This window comes from Stenella coeruleoalba, assembly GCF_951394435.1.
Source record: "Stenella coeruleoalba genome assembly, chromosome: X".
NCBI classification, from domain to species: domain Eukaryota; kingdom Metazoa; phylum Chordata; class Mammalia; order Artiodactyla; family Delphinidae; genus Stenella; species Stenella coeruleoalba.
Window position 1 is genome coordinate 43,943,893 of NC_137152.1, and position 18,701 is coordinate 43,962,593.

At 36.7% G+C, this 18,701-nt stretch overlaps 1 protein-coding gene across 1 annotated transcript in view; it reads left to right on the plus strand.

The window, feature by feature from the left end:
• The window catches only part of KLF8 (KLF transcription factor 8), a gene marked incomplete at its 3' end in the record, with an annotated part of 326,081 nt that overhangs the window by 274,844 nt on the left and 32,536 nt on the right, over positions 1-18,701 (plus strand). Inside the window, exon 2 of the mRNA XM_079910703.1 lies at positions 4,552-4,625. Coding sequence (XP_079766829.1) covers positions 4,552-4,625 — 74 coding nt within the window. The remainder of the gene's footprint in view (positions 1-4,551; positions 4,626-18,701) is intronic.

The window sequence follows — 18,701 nt, forward strand, 5'->3', positions numbered from 1 at the left end:
CTTATAGGCTTAACTTCTCACTTCATCCCTAGACACTTTTTTCCTCCTCAGTGCTGGCCAAAGAGTGGGATGTGTTCTTACTAGTCAGTCACCTGCTCCTGTCCCTTGGAGGCACTGTTCACTTTCATAAAACAAGCAGATCACTGTGGAAAACAGTGGGTAACAAAATAAACTTCGAACATGACAAAGGTAGTATAATCTTATGAAATTTCTATGGTCATGGTCCCTGAAGCATCGTTTGTGAGGTTCTACATATATGAGATGTTGACCTGCTGTGGATAGGGCTCAGTCCTCCTCGCTCTCGCCTCCTTTATTTCCTCCTCCAGTACTCCCTTCCTTAGAAGAAGGACCAAAAAGTCCAGCTTCTAGACCTTTTCTGGGTTTTTTTGGCAGTGCCACTCGGCATGTGGGATCTTAGTTCCCCAACCAGGGATTGAACCCCGTGGCCCCACCACCACCACCGCCCTGCAATGGAAGCACGGAGGCTTAACCACTAGACTGCCAGGAAAGTCCAAGAAAGTCCAGCTTCTAGACACAAAGGCTTGAAAAGCCAATTCAAGCAGAATAATGGTTATTATCTTAAGTAGGTAACTTGCATTTCTGAAGCTCTCCTGCCTGTGTGATTCACATCTCAGTGGCCCAGGACATACCCTAACCCCGTTTGGGTATTTCCTGACCAATTATCTCACAGTTTCTGAGCAGCTGTCTAGTCTCAGACACTTAGAATAGCAACTCCAACTCTAGAGAAAAGCGAAAGGTTTATAAAGCCCTTTAAAAAAATCCCTGAACTTTCTTTAACTGTTCTGTAAGCCCTAATTTCCTTCTGTTTTACATTTTGTCTGGCAAAATATTAAAGTAAACTTTTTTTTTAAAAAAAGAGAAGCTTATACACCTTCCTGATAGCTTTCCCTTTACTCATTTTTTACCAACATTTAAAGTGTTATCCTGGGTTATCTAATGGCTATTCCATTTGGCTGTTCTATGGAGAGTACGTTAACCAGAAATGGCTGAGACATTCCTGATTGTCAGCTATCCTCCTTGTGCAATTTGACTAAAATATTTGTGATATGGGTGGGACAAAAAGTATTTTTCAGACTCCTTGATTATTGCTATTAAATAATATTATTTTATATTATAATATTTTGCCATTAAATAACCACTCTTATTCCCATGATCATTCATTCACTGGACATTAGCACATTGTATAGAGGAAGTACTCTGCTAAAAGAAAGGGATACAGAGAAGAACAAGACGAGGTAACTATTGTGGGGCTCACCTTATGGTAAGGGAAACAGACAATGCCTGTGTGCCAGGTACTGTTTTAAACATTTGAACACATATTAAATTGATAAATCCTATGAGCTGGTACTATTATTATTCCCATTTTACAGTTAAGGGAACAAAGGAAAACTTGCCCAAAGTCTTATTGTTAAGAAGTTGCAGAACCAGGATATGACCCTAGGCAATGTGATATATGGACTAGAAGGGGAAGTGGCTGCAAGTTGAAGGTCTAGGTTTAAGAGATATTTCTGAAGTAGAATTTATGCTGCTGATAACCAATTGGCTGGAGATGGAGAGAGAAGGGTCAAAGGTGACTGACCCTCAGTCACTGAGACTGAGAATGTGTTGATAGTGGTGCTAAACAATTTAGATTGTAAATATAGGAGGTGGAGAAGGTTTGTAAGCACGTTGAGTATAAACAACTTGTCTGATTCCTAGGAGCTATTCTTCTGGGCCAGAGAGAAAGAGAGATTCTGGCCATCAACAATAATAATTGTGGTGATGATAACAATAGCTAATTATATTGAAAACTTTTTATATGCCAAGAACTATTTTAAGTGAGTTTACATGTACTAATCCATAGAATCCTCACATTTACCCTATGAAATCAATGTCATTTCCCCTACCTCTACGCAGGTAGAGAAACTGAGGTTCACAGGGGCTAAACATCTTGTCAAAGTCACTCTGCTTCCTCAACCCTGTTGTTTCATAATCCATAGGAATTGAGGAAGACCAGATAGAAGAGGGCTCTTTTTTTTTTTAACATCTTTATTGGGGTATAATTGCTTTACAATGGTGTGTTAGTTTCTGCTTTATAACAAAGTGAATCAGTCATACATAAACATATGTTCCCATAGAAGAGGGCTCTTGTAAGTGAGGGCTCTTGTAAGTTGTCCTGGCTAGAAATAACAAGGCTTAGTTGAACCCACGTCCCCTGCATTGGAACCACCAAGTTAACCAAGTTAACCACTGAACCACCACCAGGGAAGTCCCCTCCCCTCCTTCTTAAAATCAGAAAAGGCTGCCCTCTCTGGCATCTCATACTTCACAGTTAATTACACTTCAAACATCTCTCATACATAACCTCTCTAATTTTCTTTTATTCTTTCCCACTCTTGTCCAACTCCTGTACTTGAGAAAACACACTTCATTTTCCTTTTCTGTCATTCATCAAAAACTTTCAGAAATGTATTGAACACCTACCATGTGCAAGACACTATTCTAAGCCCTTGAAATACATCACTGAAAAAACAATCAAAGATGAAAATCTCTGACTTCAAAGAGCTTACAGTCTAATGGAAATTAGAGTTTTCTGCATCTGACTTCTAGTGTGCTTATGCCTTACTATGCTTCTTCCTTCATTAACCCCAACCCCTACCCCTAAAAAGGCTTCATAGAAGCCTTAGGACTCTGCAGAGAACAATTTTAAATCTTTTAATTTTAAGTTGAGGCTTAGAAAAAAATGCCTTGACAAAGATTATAAGATATAATTCCTGGGCATCTAACTCCCGGGTCAGTGCTCTCTGCTATACTTGCTGACTCTCCATGTCTGGTTGACCCAGATCTAAAACTGATAACAATGTGCCTAGTATAAACTCTGACACATAGTAATATGCATAAATATTTAGTGAATGATGAATGTATATGTGAGCAGTTCTACTCATATACTTAGATTGAAGAAAAGAAATTGTGTTTTGAGATAAAATTGGAGATATTTTAGAGTGTCAGAATTCTCCAAATTCTTTGATTGTGGCTCAGAAATTTTCCTCATAATCTCAATAGCAGATTCATTGTGTGTTATTGCCTATCTCATTAGAACTGGTTTCCTCAATTCCTGACAGTTAATAAATAAAGGAGTTATTTATAAGTTTATCTTTTACTTTTTTGTGTGACTGTATTATAATTTGTATCCTTGCAGGTTGTTCATTTGCTGTATTTTAACTGCATTAGGTCTTAAAAAGGATATTGTGAAGTGACCTGTAAAATGAACATTTCTATGGGTAAATGTAGTTGACATCCAAAACAATTAACTGATTTATGGACTGTCTTTTGAAATGCAACCAAGTCATAAATGAGGAAACTAATTGTAATTGACTTGGAGACAGTGTAATCTGAAATCTGACCAATTAAGTCAAAAGCAAGCTATGAATTCATCTTTCTTACCCAATGTTTTCGTCTCTGATGAATGTAGATAAATCAAAGGAAATCTGGTTGAAGAGGTGCTGGTAGGTACTAATGATGGAAATGATCGTGATGGTGTAGGGCAGCTGAATGAAGCCACCAAGTGTTTACTTTCATAAGAGGAAAAAGTAAACACTTGGTGGCTTCATTCAACTGCTCTATGCCATCACAATCATTTCCTTAACTTGGGATTTCTGGTTTTCTTTAATTAACAGTAATCTTTTGATGTTCCAACTACCTGCCCTTTGTTGCAAAGCTCCTATATATCCTAGCTCCTCCCTCACCTCCTCAGAGCAGTTCTCTCAGGGTTACTTGAGATGCTGCCTCCTGGGCTTGAAGTTCTAAAATTTCCTGCCAAATAAAGCGTAACTCTCAACTTTTAGGTTGTGAGTATTGTTTTAGTTGACTATATATATATATATATATATATATATATATATATATATGGATAGAGAGAGAGAGAGAGAACTGAATCACTATGCTGTACACCTGAAACTAACATGACATTGTAAATGAACTATACTTCAATTAAAAAAACACTAAAAAACAGAAAATAAAAACAAAATAAAAAAGAGGAAAAAGTATCTAAAAAGGAAATTAAAAATTGCTTATATTAACCCCACTTGGCTTGTATGTTTAAGAGAAGTAGGAAGATAAAATGCTTCTTTAGAGAGATTCGGCGCTGATGTGTAAGCAAGTTCATTAGGGTAAATATCCACACAGGAGCATGGAACTCTTTAGAATGAGAACTAGGCCAGGAAGGGGAGGATTCTGGAAACTATGTAGCTATGATGATATTCCTGTGAAGGTAGTACTAGTTGGACAGGTTGGAAGAAACAGATTCACGTGCATACAGGATGTGAGGGGAGTAGGCAGCTAGTATTGCTGGGGACCAGTCAGAGCTATCTTGGTGAGTAGAATATGTAAATTAGAGTGTTGTCCAAATACTGACTTCTCAGTATCTAGTAAGTCCTGAAAAATAATGTTCATAGAATACAAACAGGAGTAACCAGGCGTAAATGGCATACTGTATGCGTATAGTGGGTTAGATTTTATTTTTAAATTATCTTTCCCTTGATTCTTTTCCAGATATGGATCAACTCATAAACAACTTGGAGGTCCAACTTAATTCAGAAGGTGGCTCAAAGCATATATTCAAACAGGTCAGTTATCAAGAAAATGAGATACTAATATTGAGCCATAATAGTGTTGAGTATCTGGTAATTGTCATAGAGCTGAAGCTCATTTTTCTTTCTAACAACATGTTGGGAGCTGAGAAGGGGTGAATGAAGGGAGGTTTCCAGGAGGTACCTGGATGCCTGGGTTTCTGGTTCAAATAGGGAGTAAATCTGGCGTAAAAGAAGCATAGCCTTTGGGATCAAGGCTATAGGGACAAGATTAGACACTTCATAGACAACAGCAGTCATTTATCTAGCACTAGTTCATATTTGGGGCACTCTGAAGACTAAATGCAATGTCTTATTTAATCCTCACAATAACTGTTGGATAGTGTGTTAGGGATCTCCAGATAAACAGAACCACCAGAATGTGTATTTCTCAATTTCTCTCTATCTATAGAAATACATAAAATATGTATCTATCTATATCTATCTACTGTATCTATATCTGTCTATATATATAATTAATATATATATTATATAAATATATATCTTTACATATAAAATAAAAATATATCTATATCTATAGATCTATCCAAATATATCTATCTACCTATCTATAAAGAATGTTTAAATATTTATTTTATTGAAGTATAGTTGATTTACAATGCTGTATTAATTTCTACTGTACAGCGAAGTGATTCAGTTATACATACATATATATATATATATATATATACATTCTTTTTCATATTCTTTTCCATTATGGTTTATCACAGGATACTGAATATAGTTCCCTGTGCTATACAGTCTTTGTTGTTTATTCCTTCTATATATAAAAGTTTCCATCTGCTAATCCCAAACTCCCAATCCATCCCTCCCCCACCCTCTCCCCCTTAGCAACCACAAGTCTGTTCTCTATGTCCCAGATATATGCCCAGGAGTGGGATTGCAGGATCATATGGCAACTCTATTTTTAGTTTTTTTGAGGAACCTCCATACTGTTTTCCATAGTGACTGCATCAGTTTACACTCCCACCAACAATGTAGGAGGGTTCCCTTTTCTCTACACCCCAGAGAGAGAAAGATTTTAAGAAATTGGGCTCACATGATTATGGAATCCTAGTGTATCCAAAATCTGATGGGGTAGGCTGCCGAGCTGGAGAGCCATAGAAGTTTTACAGTTCTAGTCCAAAGGCAGACTGTTGGAAGAATTTGTTCTTCCTTGGAGATCAGTCTTTGTTTATTGAAGCCTTCAAGTGATTGGATGAGGCCAACCCACATTATGGAGGGTAATCTGCTTTATTCAAAATTCAATGATTTAAACGTTAATCTCACCCAAAAAAACTTCTTCACAGAAACATTCAGAATAATGTTTGACCAAATATCTGGGCACCTGGCCCAGCCAAGTTGACACATAAAATTAACCATCACAGATACGTATTCTTAATGTTCCCATTTTACAGATAAGAAAGTTGTGACCTTGGGCATTCCCGAACAAGGATTCAAAACAGATTACCTGGTTTTTACAGCTAAGCACTCTGTGTTAGATGTTGAAGTCCCATCTTGCTCAGGGTTGAGTTCTAATGTTATTGCATAAGTGAAAACCAAACACAGTCAAAATTATCCTTGAAAATCCCTTAAATTGCCTGTAAAATTGAGCATACAGTTTTGTGTATCCAGTACTGATCTGTTTCTTTACTTAAGTCACCAGATAAAGTATCTGGCTGACATTTAGGGGTCATATTTTAGAAAAAAAATGTTTTTAATCATTAAATGCTTTGCCTTTGGTGTACAATTGAATTTGTTTGTTACATGTGCATATGGATGAGATGCCCTTATACTGTTTTAATGACATTAAATCCAATGCAATGTCTTATTTACCTTACTTGTAGCTGTTGCCATTTAGGAACTATTAGCACGTCATAAGTTGCTAATTATTGCAAAACTTCTGCTGGTTGCTGGTGCTTTGTTGTAGTAAATACTAAGAGGAAGCTGAGTATAAGTGTTAGATAAAAATCGATTAAACTTGTAATAAAAAAATTCAGTGAAATGTTGTCAAGCATGCATAGCTATCTCATTTTGAAATCTCAGTACACCTAAATACAATTCGAAAAATGTTTTTCCATGTGTTAAGTAGAGTAAGGTTCCAAAATTTGAGGTCACTTTGAAATTAGTGCAATGTATAGAAAATTCTGGATAGTAGATAATCTAAGCATTTTTTGTTTTGTTTGTTTCTTGCCATTTCCAAGATATCTTGTTTTTAGTAAAGCTAGGGTACTTGTGGTACATGACCAGAAAACACTAACCATGTCCCAGGCCCAGAGCTTGTGTTCTATAACAGTACAATGCTGGCAACATCTTAGTGGGCAGAAGCCTCCTAGTTTGGTTCATTACATGATTTGTTTATGTCATGAGGTAGGATTGGTGGGTGGATGTCTAGCTCAGTACACACATCCTGCTCTCACTTCTTTGAATTCCTACATCACCATACCATATAATGAATGAGTACTTGCTTGTCACCTGCCCTTTGTTTATGGTTTCTGATTATTTCCCAGAAGTAGGATTTCTTGGAAAAAATGTATGAGCATATTTAAGGTTCATATTGTATCATACATATCTTCCCCCCTCCAACTTAATATTGTTAACATTTTGGCACATATTTTCACATAGTTGAATATATTCTCTCTCTTTCTCTGCCTCTCTCTCTGTGATTCTCTCCCTCTCTCTCTCTCTTTCTCACTTATTACCTTTGAAAGTAACTTGCATCAAGAAACTTCAAGCCTAAATAATTCATCATGTATCACTTACAAATAATGACATTCTCCTACATAATTACATCAATACTAATATACCCAGGAAAATTAACAATGTTTCTATAATATTACATAAATGGGTCATTCATTTCTCAATGGTTGTCAGTGACACATTTTCCCATACCATTCTTTCTTTCTGGAATGTGTTTCATTCAGCCTGTTTAATTTACCAAATCCCACACTTTCTGTAGGACCCAAATTCTAATTTCATCTCTTCCATAAAAAACTTTCATTGATAACCCCAACTCTCACTAATCTCTAGTGCCCTGAACTCCTGGAATGCTAAATTATCTGTATCAGTCACTCATGTGGCTCTGCTTATTACTTGTTTTCTAATTGTCAAGAGCTTCATGTAAATATCTCATCTACACAGTGATATTCTTTGTCTCCCAAACTTCAGTTACTTGTGTACCACTTTCACAATTTCTGCCATATCCTTATCATCAATATTATTTACTTACTTAAAAAATTAGATCAGTAAAAATAAATACATACCTATATTAGTTTTGTCCTAAGCAGTCTGGAGAATTTTGGGTTTGATGTGGGGTATTAGTTTCCTAGGGCTGCCACAACAAATTACTGCAAATTGGGTGGCTAAAAACAACAGAAATTTACAGTTCTAGAGGCCAGAGGTTCAAAATCAAGGTGTTTTGAGTGCCTCAAACCATCCCAAGGCTCTAGGGAAGAATCCGTTCCTTGCCTTTTACACCTTCTGGTGGATGCAGATGTTCTTTGACTTGTGGCCTCAGCACTCCAATGTCTGCATGCTTCTTCATATTGATTTCTTATCTGAGTTTCTATGTGTGTCTCCTCTGTGTGTCTTTTTTTTTTTTTTACATCTTTATTGGAGTACAATTGCTTTACAATGGTGTGTTAGTTTCTGCTTTATAACAAAGTGAATCAGTTATACATATACATATGTTCCCATATCTCTTCCCTCTTGCGTCTTGCTCCCTCCCACCCTCCCTATCCCACCCCTCTAGGTGGTCACAAAGCACTGAGCTGATCTCCCTGTGCTATGCGGCTGCTTCCCACTAGCTATCTATTTTACGTTTGGTAGTGTATATATGTCCATGCCACTGTCTCACTTTGTCACAGCTTACCCTTCCCCCTCCCCATATCCTCAAGTCCATTCTCTAGTAGGTCTGTGTCTTTATTCCTATCTTACCCCTAGGTTCTTCATGACAATTTTTTTCCTTAAATTCCACAAATATGTTTTAGCATATGGTATTCGTCTTTCACTTTCTGACTTACTTCACTCTGTATGACAGACTCTAGGTCCATCCACCTCATTACAAATAGCTCAATTTCGTTTCTTTTTATGGCTGAGTAATATTCCATTGTATATATGTGCCACATCTTCTTTATCCATTCATCTGATGATGGACACTTAGGTTGTTTCCATCTCCTGGCTATTGTAAATAGAGCTGCAATGAACATTTTGGTACATGACTCTTTTTGAATTACGGTTTTCTCAGGGTATATGCCCAGTAGTGGGATTGCTGGGTCATATGGTAGTTCTATTTGTAGTTGTGTGTCTTTTATAAGGATATTTGTTATTGAATTTAGAGCCTGCCCAAATAATCCAGGAGAATCCCCTAATCTGGGGATTAGGACATGAACATATCTTTTGGGGGAACACCATTCAGCCCACTACAATTTGTTATGTATATACTTTTTCTAATATGTAATAAATAAATATATAACTATTTAAATAAAATAATTTATCTATGCACCAACCAAAAACAATCTTAGATGCTCTGAGGAAGAAAAAATGTTTCATCTTATTATCAAATACCTAATACACATATGCATACATGCATACATATGTATATACCTACATATATGCATTTCTGACCTCATTTTGCCTGGATGTAGCTGCTACTATGCTTGATACTTTTTCCCAGTCCCTTAGGATTGCCTACTTCATTAGTTTGTACAAATTGATTAATTCTTTTGTCTTATAGTGCTTCATTTCCTGATGCTATTGTGATGGTGGGAAGTAAAATTTGAATTCCCTCTAGGTTTAGATGAGGTCTAACTTTCTAATAATATCCAACTCCATCCACCTCTCCGTTCTCTAGTACCCAAACACATGATGTCCTTATTGGAGAAGGACTGGAGATTCAGAGGGTTAAAGTGACTTTTTATTTAAACAATGAATGTGCACATATATGTGTATATGTGCATACATGTGTACCTGGGCATGAAAATGATTAGTCTAAACCCAGAGCAAAGCTAGAAGAGACCTGTATACAAGAGCAGCTTTCCTCTTTCTGTTTGGGACGAGCCTGAGCTTTATCTTTTTTTTTTTTTTTTTTGGCTGCGTTGGGTCTTCGTTGCTGTGTGCAGGCTTTTCTCGGCGAGTGGGGGCTACTCTTCGTTGCGGAGCATGGGCTTCTCATTGCGGTGGCTTCTCTTGTTGTGAAGCATGGGCACTAGGCGCATGGGCTTCAGTAGTTGTGGCACGTGGGCTCAGTAGTTGTGTCTTGCGGGCTCTAGAGCACAAGCTTAGTAGTTGTGGCACACGGGCTTAGTTGCTCCGTGGCATGTGGAATCTTCCTGGACCAGGGCTCAAACCTGTGTCCCCTACCTTGGCAGGCGGATTCTTAACCACTGTGCCACCAGGGAAGCCCTCTGAGCTTTATCTTATTACCATCACAATACTCCTTCCTCTCCTTTCCACCTGCTGTGCTGTCTGGAGTATTTTATTCTTTCATTTTCTTTCTAGCCTTGCCTTCCCACTTTCAAGCTCTAAATCAGAGCTGTTTTAAGCAATGGATTTCCCTGACCCTCCACCTCCCAAGGCCTTTCTACCTATCTTCATCAAATGCTCAAGAGCTTAGGTAATTGTGAAATTAACCACCTTTTCTCTGGGTTTCTTTCTAGAATTGAAGGCAGTAGGTGCCTTTATCCAACCTCTGTGGTGATATATCAATAAATAACTCTCTTTTGTCAACTCAAATTGCCTTAAAGTCTGATTAGAATTCTGGACAATTGAGAGGAAGGACTGTGGAAATTAAAACTTCTCTGCAAATTACCCCCAAGTTTCTGTATTTTTCCCATACCTAAGCTCCTTCATATACTCAGAAATCTTTGAAAGCTGCAGCCTGAAGTTTTAAAATATCTAATGGGTAAAGTATTCTCTTTCTTTGAAGAGGGAGAGAGAGTTCTCTACTGACTGACGACAGAACACTTGAAACCTGAAGTCATCACACAATACTGAAAATTAAAAGAGTTGATTTAAAGAGAAAAATCTGATGACACAGCTTTAGATCAATCCTCAGATGAGCTTTCAAAGCTGTGGTAATTGTATTCAATGAAAAGTGGAATGGGGAGCCATCTTGAGCCATCTTAGTGAGAATTCTTAAAAATCTCTGAAAGTCTAGGGCTGAAAACATACTCACTTCTTATGTTATACCTTTTTCAGAACCTTCAAGTATAGTATGCTATGTAAAAGGAGAAGGTAAATCAGATAGTCTATGTTTTTCTTTAACCGTAAGGATAGCTATATTCAAAATATGAAAGAATTCAGACAGTATATTGAAATTCTTATTAAAATTACTTTGACCGTATTAAAAGAGAAATCTCAGTGCACACAAAAATCATTCACTATAGTAATATAGATATGGAATGCTTATCCTATTATGTTTTCATGTCACAAAGCAAGAAATGGTAAGGTAAACCTTGAGAGCCGCTTTCAAGCACAGTCTGTTCTCTCGAGGGAGCATACATGCCGAATACAGTATTCACAAGCTGGAGAACCCTTGCTACAGGCTGGATTCACTTAGGCATAACAGGTACACTTGAAAGTGATATGGACAGAAGGAAATATGTGATGATATGCTTTGAGGAAGTTACCATTAAAACAATACAACCCAAACAACTGGTCTTCCAACATTTCTTTTAAAGTCATGTGGACCTAGAGTCTGTCATACAGAGTGAAGTAAGTCAGAAAGAGAAAAACAAATACTGTATGCTAACACATATATATGGAATCTAAGAAAAAAAAAGGTCATGAAGAACCTAGGGGTAAGACAGGAATAAAGACACAGACCTACTAGAGAATGGACTTGAGGATATGGGGAGGGGGAAGGGTAAGCTGTGACAAAGTGAGAGAGTGGCATGGACATATATACACTACCAAACGTAAAATAGATAGCTAGTGGGAAGCAGCCGCATAGCACAGGGAGATCAGCTCAGTGCTTTGTGACCACCTAGAGGGGTGGGATAGGGCAGGTGGGAGGGAGCAAGACGCAAGAGGGAAGAGATATGGGAACATATATATACGAATAACTGATTCACTTTGTTATAAAGCAGAAACTAACATACCATTGTAAAGCAATTGTACTCCAATAAAGATGTTTAAAAAAATATAAAGTCCTGTGATGATGGCAGAAGAAGAGTAATGACTGAAGCTCTATTGTGGACAGGGTTTTTGTTAGACCACAGGGCAGACTTGGTCTACAGAAGGACAACTCATGATGGTTTGCTGAAGCAAGACCCTGCAACATCTTATCTCGTCAAGGCAATAAGAATAGCCTATATGTTCTTCAAGTTCTATACATTCATCAGTCAGTTTCCATTTTGGATTTTCCTGAATAATATGTTTGTCAATATAATGAATAACTGTGGACTGAGTACTAGCTAATCACAAGGCCTTGAACCCATGACATTATTCCGGGCAGCACTCAAGGTCTAGGAGATGGCCTCTATTTAGCAAAAGATAGTGAGGTTGCCAAAGTAATCTCCATTTTATATTTAACATTCAGAACTTCAGCTTCCTTAGGTTTCTGGGACTAAAGCCGAGAGTCCAGAAAGTCCCTGAAAATTTAACTAGATCTTTCCTTAATGTATACTGGCAGACTGTTTATTTCTATATCTGCACCCACAGTCTATATACTTCTAGAAAAACAATATTATACCTAACCTCTTCTTTTGTTTTTGTTTTTTGTTTTGTTTTGTTTTTTTGGCCATGCCCCACTGCTTGCTGGATCTTAGTTCCCTGACCAGGGATTGAAGCCAGGCCACAGCAGTGAAAGCCCCAAGTCCTAAACACTGGACCACCAGGGAATTCCCAACCGAACCTCTTCTTATGCTTTCTGTTGTAACTCTATTTCTCAGTGTTATCAGGATAATCTCTGTTATCCCAGATATTCCTGGGAGTCTGCCTCTTTAATCTGGGAAGGGAGCTAGTTAGGTGAAGGGACAAGTAGGAAATATGGGAAAAATAGGAGCTTAAGTTTATATGAGGGATTCAGAGGAGAAGGAATTTTTAAGCTCAGCACAGCCATTCTTGACAACTTCTCCACATCCTCCCCCTCCCCACCAACAGAAGTCTACTGCTCACCTTACCTGGATGGAGTGAATCCACCCATGAAGGATGGATTACATTAGAAGTATGTCAAACAGTGGGACAAATCACAGAAGACATGTCTTAGAGGGGCAGATTGAAGCAATATGTGGACCACAAACAAGGCGTGAGTTGGGATGAGGTCTTGTAAATCGAGAAACCAAAAATATCATAGCATAGCAGAGGGAGAAAGCAGATGGCTGTCTTGCTAAATTCTGTGAGTAAAACGTGGATACTTCTTGGTGCGTTTATTCATGCTCAGCATGCTCTAAGGGTATTTTAAAGAAAGTCAGAACAAGAGAACACTGCCTATTCTTGCCCGTCATCATTCTCTGAGTTTAGGCCCATATTATCTTTCATCTAAAATTTTTAAATCATAACCATAATACCACTCGATAATGATATTGTGGATAATGATATTATGGATTAAGTACTTTAAAAATTACCAATAATTCTTTAATATCATCAAATATGCAGTTAATATTCAAATTTATCCAATTGTCTCATAAATGTCTTACCAAGATTTTTCCTTATGCTTCCATTTTGACCTCTTTAAATCCTGTCTTATTCCTTCTTTAATCTATCCTTCATTAAGGAGCTAGTTAAATATCACAGAAATAGCTCTGCCCATGTCACTCCCCTCCTCAAAACAATTATCTTTTATCTCACCCAGCCTTTCCTTGAAATTCACTTTCCCTCATATTCCAAAAATAAAGCATAGTCATATTTTGTGTAAGGGCTGCATTCCTGAAAATGTCTCATAATTCAGAACTCCTACAGCTCAGTATGATCCTGATAGAGAATGGAGTCTTGCTTGTTTACTGGCTAAGTAGCACTACTATCTCCAAAGCCATCTTCAAGGTCCAGATATTGCTTGGCAAGGGCAGTAAACAGTCCACAATATCCTTGACCTTTTTTTTATTAATTGAAGTATAGTTGACTTACAATATTATATTAGTTTCAGGTGTACAGCATAGTGATTCAGCATTTTTACATATTATACTCCATTAGAAGTTATTACAAAATAATAGCTATAATTCCCTGTGCTATACAATATATCCTTGTTGCTTATCTATTTTATACATAGTAGTTTTTATCTCTTAATCCCCTACCCCTAATTTGTCTACTCCCCTTTGGTAGCCACTAGTTTTTTTTCTATATCTGTAAATCTGTTTCTGTTTTGCATATACATTTGATAGTATTATTTTTTTTTTTTTGGCTGTGTCATGCAGCATGCAAGATCTTATTTCCCCGACCAGTGATTGAACCTGCAGTGAAAGTGCTGGGTACTAACCACTGGACAACCAGGGAATTCCATGTATTATATATTAGATTCCTTATATAAGTGATATCATACAGTATCTTTCTGTCTGACTTATTTCACTAAGCATAATATTCTCCAGGACCATCCAAGTTGTTGCAAAAGGCAGAATTTCATTTTTTATGGCTGAGTAATATTCCATTGTGTGTATATGTGTGTGTATGTATGTGTATATATATATATATATATATGTATATGTATACCACATCTTCTTTATCTATTCGTCTATTGATGCACATGGGTTGCTTCCATATTTGACTGTTATGAATAGTGCTGCTGTGAACATTGGGGTGCATGTATCTTTTTGAATTAGTGTTTTTTTGGTTGTTGTTGTTTTTCCTGATGCATATCCAGGAGTGGAATTGCTGGAGCATATGATAGTTGTATTTTTAACTTTTTGAGGAATCTCCATACTGTTTTCCATAGTGGCTACACCAGTTGATATTCCCAACAGTGCAGAAGGGTTCCTTTTACTCCACATCCTCTCCAACATTTGTTATTTGTAGACTTTTTGATGATAGCCATTCTGACAGGTGTGAGGTGATATCTCTTTGTTGTTTTGATCTGCATTTCTCTGAAAATTAACAATGTTGAACATCTTTTCATATGCTTGTTGGCCATCTGTATGTCTTCTTTGGACAATGTCTATTCGTCTTCTACCCAATTTTTTTTAATTTTTAAATTTTATTTTATTTATTTTTTTACACAGCAGGTTCTTATTAGTTATCCATTTCATACACATCAGTGAATACATGTCAATCCCAATCTCCCAATTCATCACAGCACCACCACCCCACCCGCCGATTTCCCCCCTTGGTGTCCATACATTTGTCCTCTACATCTGTGTCTCAATTTCTGCCCTGCAACACGGTTCATCTGTACCATTTTTTCTAGGTTCCACATATATGTGTTAATATACGATATCTGTTTTGCTCTTTCTGACTTACTTTACTCTGTATGACAGTCTCTAGATTCATCCATGTCTCTAAAAATGACCCAATTTCTTTCCTTTATATGGCTGAGTAATATTCCATTGTATATATGTACCACAACTTCTTTATCCATTCATCTGTCGATGGGCATTTAGGTTGCTTCCATGACCTGCCTATTGTAAATAGTGCTGCAATGAACATTGGGGTTCATGTGTGTTTTTGAATTATGGTTTTCTCAGGGTATATGTCCAGTACTGGGATTGCTGGGTGATATGGTAATTCTATTTTTAGTTTTTTAAGGAACCTCCATACTGTTCTCCATAGTGGCTGTATCAATTTACATTCCTACCAACAGTGCAAGAGGGTTCCCTTTTCTCCACACCCTCTCCAGCATTTGTTGTTTGTAGATTTTCTCATGATGCCCATTCTAACTGGTATGAGGTGATACCTCATTGTAGTTTTGATTTGCATTTCTCTAATAATTAGTGATGTTGAGCAGCTTGTCATGTGCTTCTTGGCCATCTGTATGTCTTCTTTGGAGAAATGTCTATTTAGGTATTCTGCCCATTTTTGGATTGGGTTCTCTGTTTTTCTTAATATTGAGCTGCATGAGCTGTTCATATATTTTGGAGGTTAATCCTTTTTCTGTTGATTCATTGGTAAATATTTTCTCCCATTCTGAGGGTTGTCTTTTCATCTTGTTTGTAGTTTCCTTTGCTTTGCAACAGATTTTAAGTTTCATTAGGTCCCATCTGTTTATGTTTGGTTTTATTTCCATTACTCTAGGACATAGATCAAAAAAGATCTTGCTGTGATTTATGTCAAAGACTTTTTTTCCTGTGTTTTTCTCTAAGAGTTTTATAGTGTCCGGTCTTACATTTAGGTCTGTAATCCATTTTGAGTTAATTTTTGTGTATGGTGTTAGGGAGTGTTCTAATTTCATTCTTTTACATGTAGCTGTACAGTTTTCCTAGCATCACTTATTGAAGAGACTGTCTTTTCTCCATTGTGTATCTTTAACTCCTTTGTCATAGATTAGTTGACTATAGGTGCATGGGTTTATCTCTGGGCTTTCTATCCTGTTCCATTGATCTATGTTTCTGGTTTTTTGCCAGTACCATATTGTCTTGATTACTGTAGCTTTGTAGTATAGTCCGAAGTCAGGGAGTCTGATTCCTCCAGCTCCGTTTTTTTTCCCTCAAGACTTCTTTGGCTATTTGGGGTCTATTGTGTCTCCATAAATATTTTAAGTTTTTTTTGTTCTAATTCTGTAAAAAATGCCATTGGTAATTTGATAGGGATTGCATGGAATCTATAGATTGCTGTGGGTAGTATAATCATTTTCACAATATTGATTCTTCCAATCCAAGAACATTGTATATCACTCCATCTCTTTGTATCATCTTTAATTTCTTTCATCAGTGTCATAATTTTCTGCATGCAGGTCTTTTTTCTTCCTAGGTAGGTTTATTCTTAGGTATTTTATTCTTTTTGTTGCAATGGTAAATGGGAGTGTTTCCTTAATTTCTCTTTCAGATTTTTCACCATTAATGTATAGCAATGCAAGAGACTTCTGTTCATTAATTTTGTATCCTGAAACTTTACCAAATTCATCGATTACTTCTATTAGTTTTCTGGTGGCATCTTTAGGATTCTGTATGTATAGTATGTCATCTGCAAAGAGTGACAGTTTTACTTCTTCTTTTCCAATTTGTATTTCTTTTTCTTCTCTGATTGCCATGGCTAGGACTTCCAAAACTATGTTGAATAATAGTGGTGAGAGTGGACATCCTTGTCTTATTCCTGAGCTTAGGGGAAATGCTTTCAGGTTTTCACCATTGAGAATGAACTTTGCTGTGGGTTTGTTGTATATGGCCTTTATTTGTAGAGGTAATTTCCCTCTATGCCCACTTTCTGGAGAGTTTTTACCATAAATGGGTGTTGAATTTTGTCAAAAGCTTTTTCTGCATCTATTGAGATAATCATATGGTTTTTCTTCTTCAGTTTGTTAATATGGTGTATCACATTGATTGATTTGTGTATATTGAAGAATCCTTGCATACCAGGGATAAATCTCACTTGATCATGGTGTATCATCCTTTTAATGTGCTGTTGGATTCTGTTTACTAGTATTTTGTTGAGGATATTTGCATGTACATTCATCAGTGATATTGGTCTGTAATTTTCTTTTTTTGTTGTATCTTTGTCTGGTTTTGGTATCAGGGTGATGGTGGCTTCATAGAATCTGTTTGGGAGTTTTCCTTCCTCTGCAATTTTTTGGATGAGTTTGAGAAAGAAGGGTGTTAGGCCTCCTCTAAGTGTTTGTTAGAATTCACCTGTGAAGCCATCTGGTCCTGGAGTTTTATATTTTGGAAGATTTTTAATCACAGGTTCAATTTCATTACTTGTCATTGGTCTATTCATATTTTCTATTTCTTCCTGGTTCAGTCTTGGAAGGTTATACCTTTCTAAGAATTTGTCCATTTCTTCCTGGTTGTCCATTTTATTAGCATAGATTTACTTGTAGTAGTCTCTTAGGATGCTTTGTATCTCTGTGGTGTCTGTTGTAACTTCTCCTATTTTCATTTCTAATTTTATTGATTTAAAGCCTCTTCCTCTTTTTCTTGATGAGTCTGACTAATGGTTTATCAATTGGTTTATCTTCTCAAAGAACCAGCTTTTAGTTTTATTGATCTTTGATATTGTTTTCTTTGTTTCTATTTCATTTATTTCTCTCTGATCCTTATGATTTCTTTCCTTCTGCTAACTTTGGGTTTTGTTTGTTCTTCTTTCTCTAGTTCCTTTAGGTTTAAGTTTAGGTTGTTTATTTGAGATTTTTCTTGTTTCTTGAGGTAGGCTTGTATTGCTATAATCTTCCCTCTTAGAACTGTTTTTTCTGCATCCCATAGGTTTTGGATCATCGTGCTTGTGTTGCCAGTTGTCTCTAGGTATTTTTTGATTTCCTCTTTGATTTATTCAGTGATCTCTTGGTTATTTAGTAACATATTGTTTAGACTCCATGTGTTTGTGTTTTTTATGGTTTTTTCCCCTGTAACTGATTTCTAATCTCATAGCGTTGTGGTTAGAACAGATGCTTGATATGATTTCAATTTTCTTAAATTTACTGTGGTTTCATTTGTAACCCAAGATGTGATATATCCTGGAGAATGTTCTGTGTGCACTTGAGAAGAAAATGTAATCTGCTGTTTTTGGATGGAATGTCCTATTAATATCAACTAAATCTAGTGGGTCTATGTGTCATTTAAATCTCATGTTTCCTTATTAATTTTCTGTTTGGGTGATCTGTCCATTGGTGTTAGTTAGGTGTTAAAGTCACCCATTATCATTGTGTTATTGTTGATTTCCTCTTTTATAGCTGTTAGCAGTTGCCTTACGTATTGATGTGCTCCTATATTGGGTGCATATATATTTATATTTGTTATATTTTCTTGGATTGCTCCCTTGATGATTATGTAGTGTCCTTCTTTTTCTCTTGTAACATTCTTTACTTTAAAGTCTATTTTGTCTGATATGAGAATTGCTTCCAGGTTTCTGTTGATATTTACATGGAATATCTTTTTCCATTCTCTCACTTTCAGTCTGTATGTGTCGCTCGGTCTGAAGTGGGTCTCTGGTAGACAGTATATATATGGGTCTTGCTTTTGTAACCATTCAATGAGCCTGTGTCTTTTGGTTGAA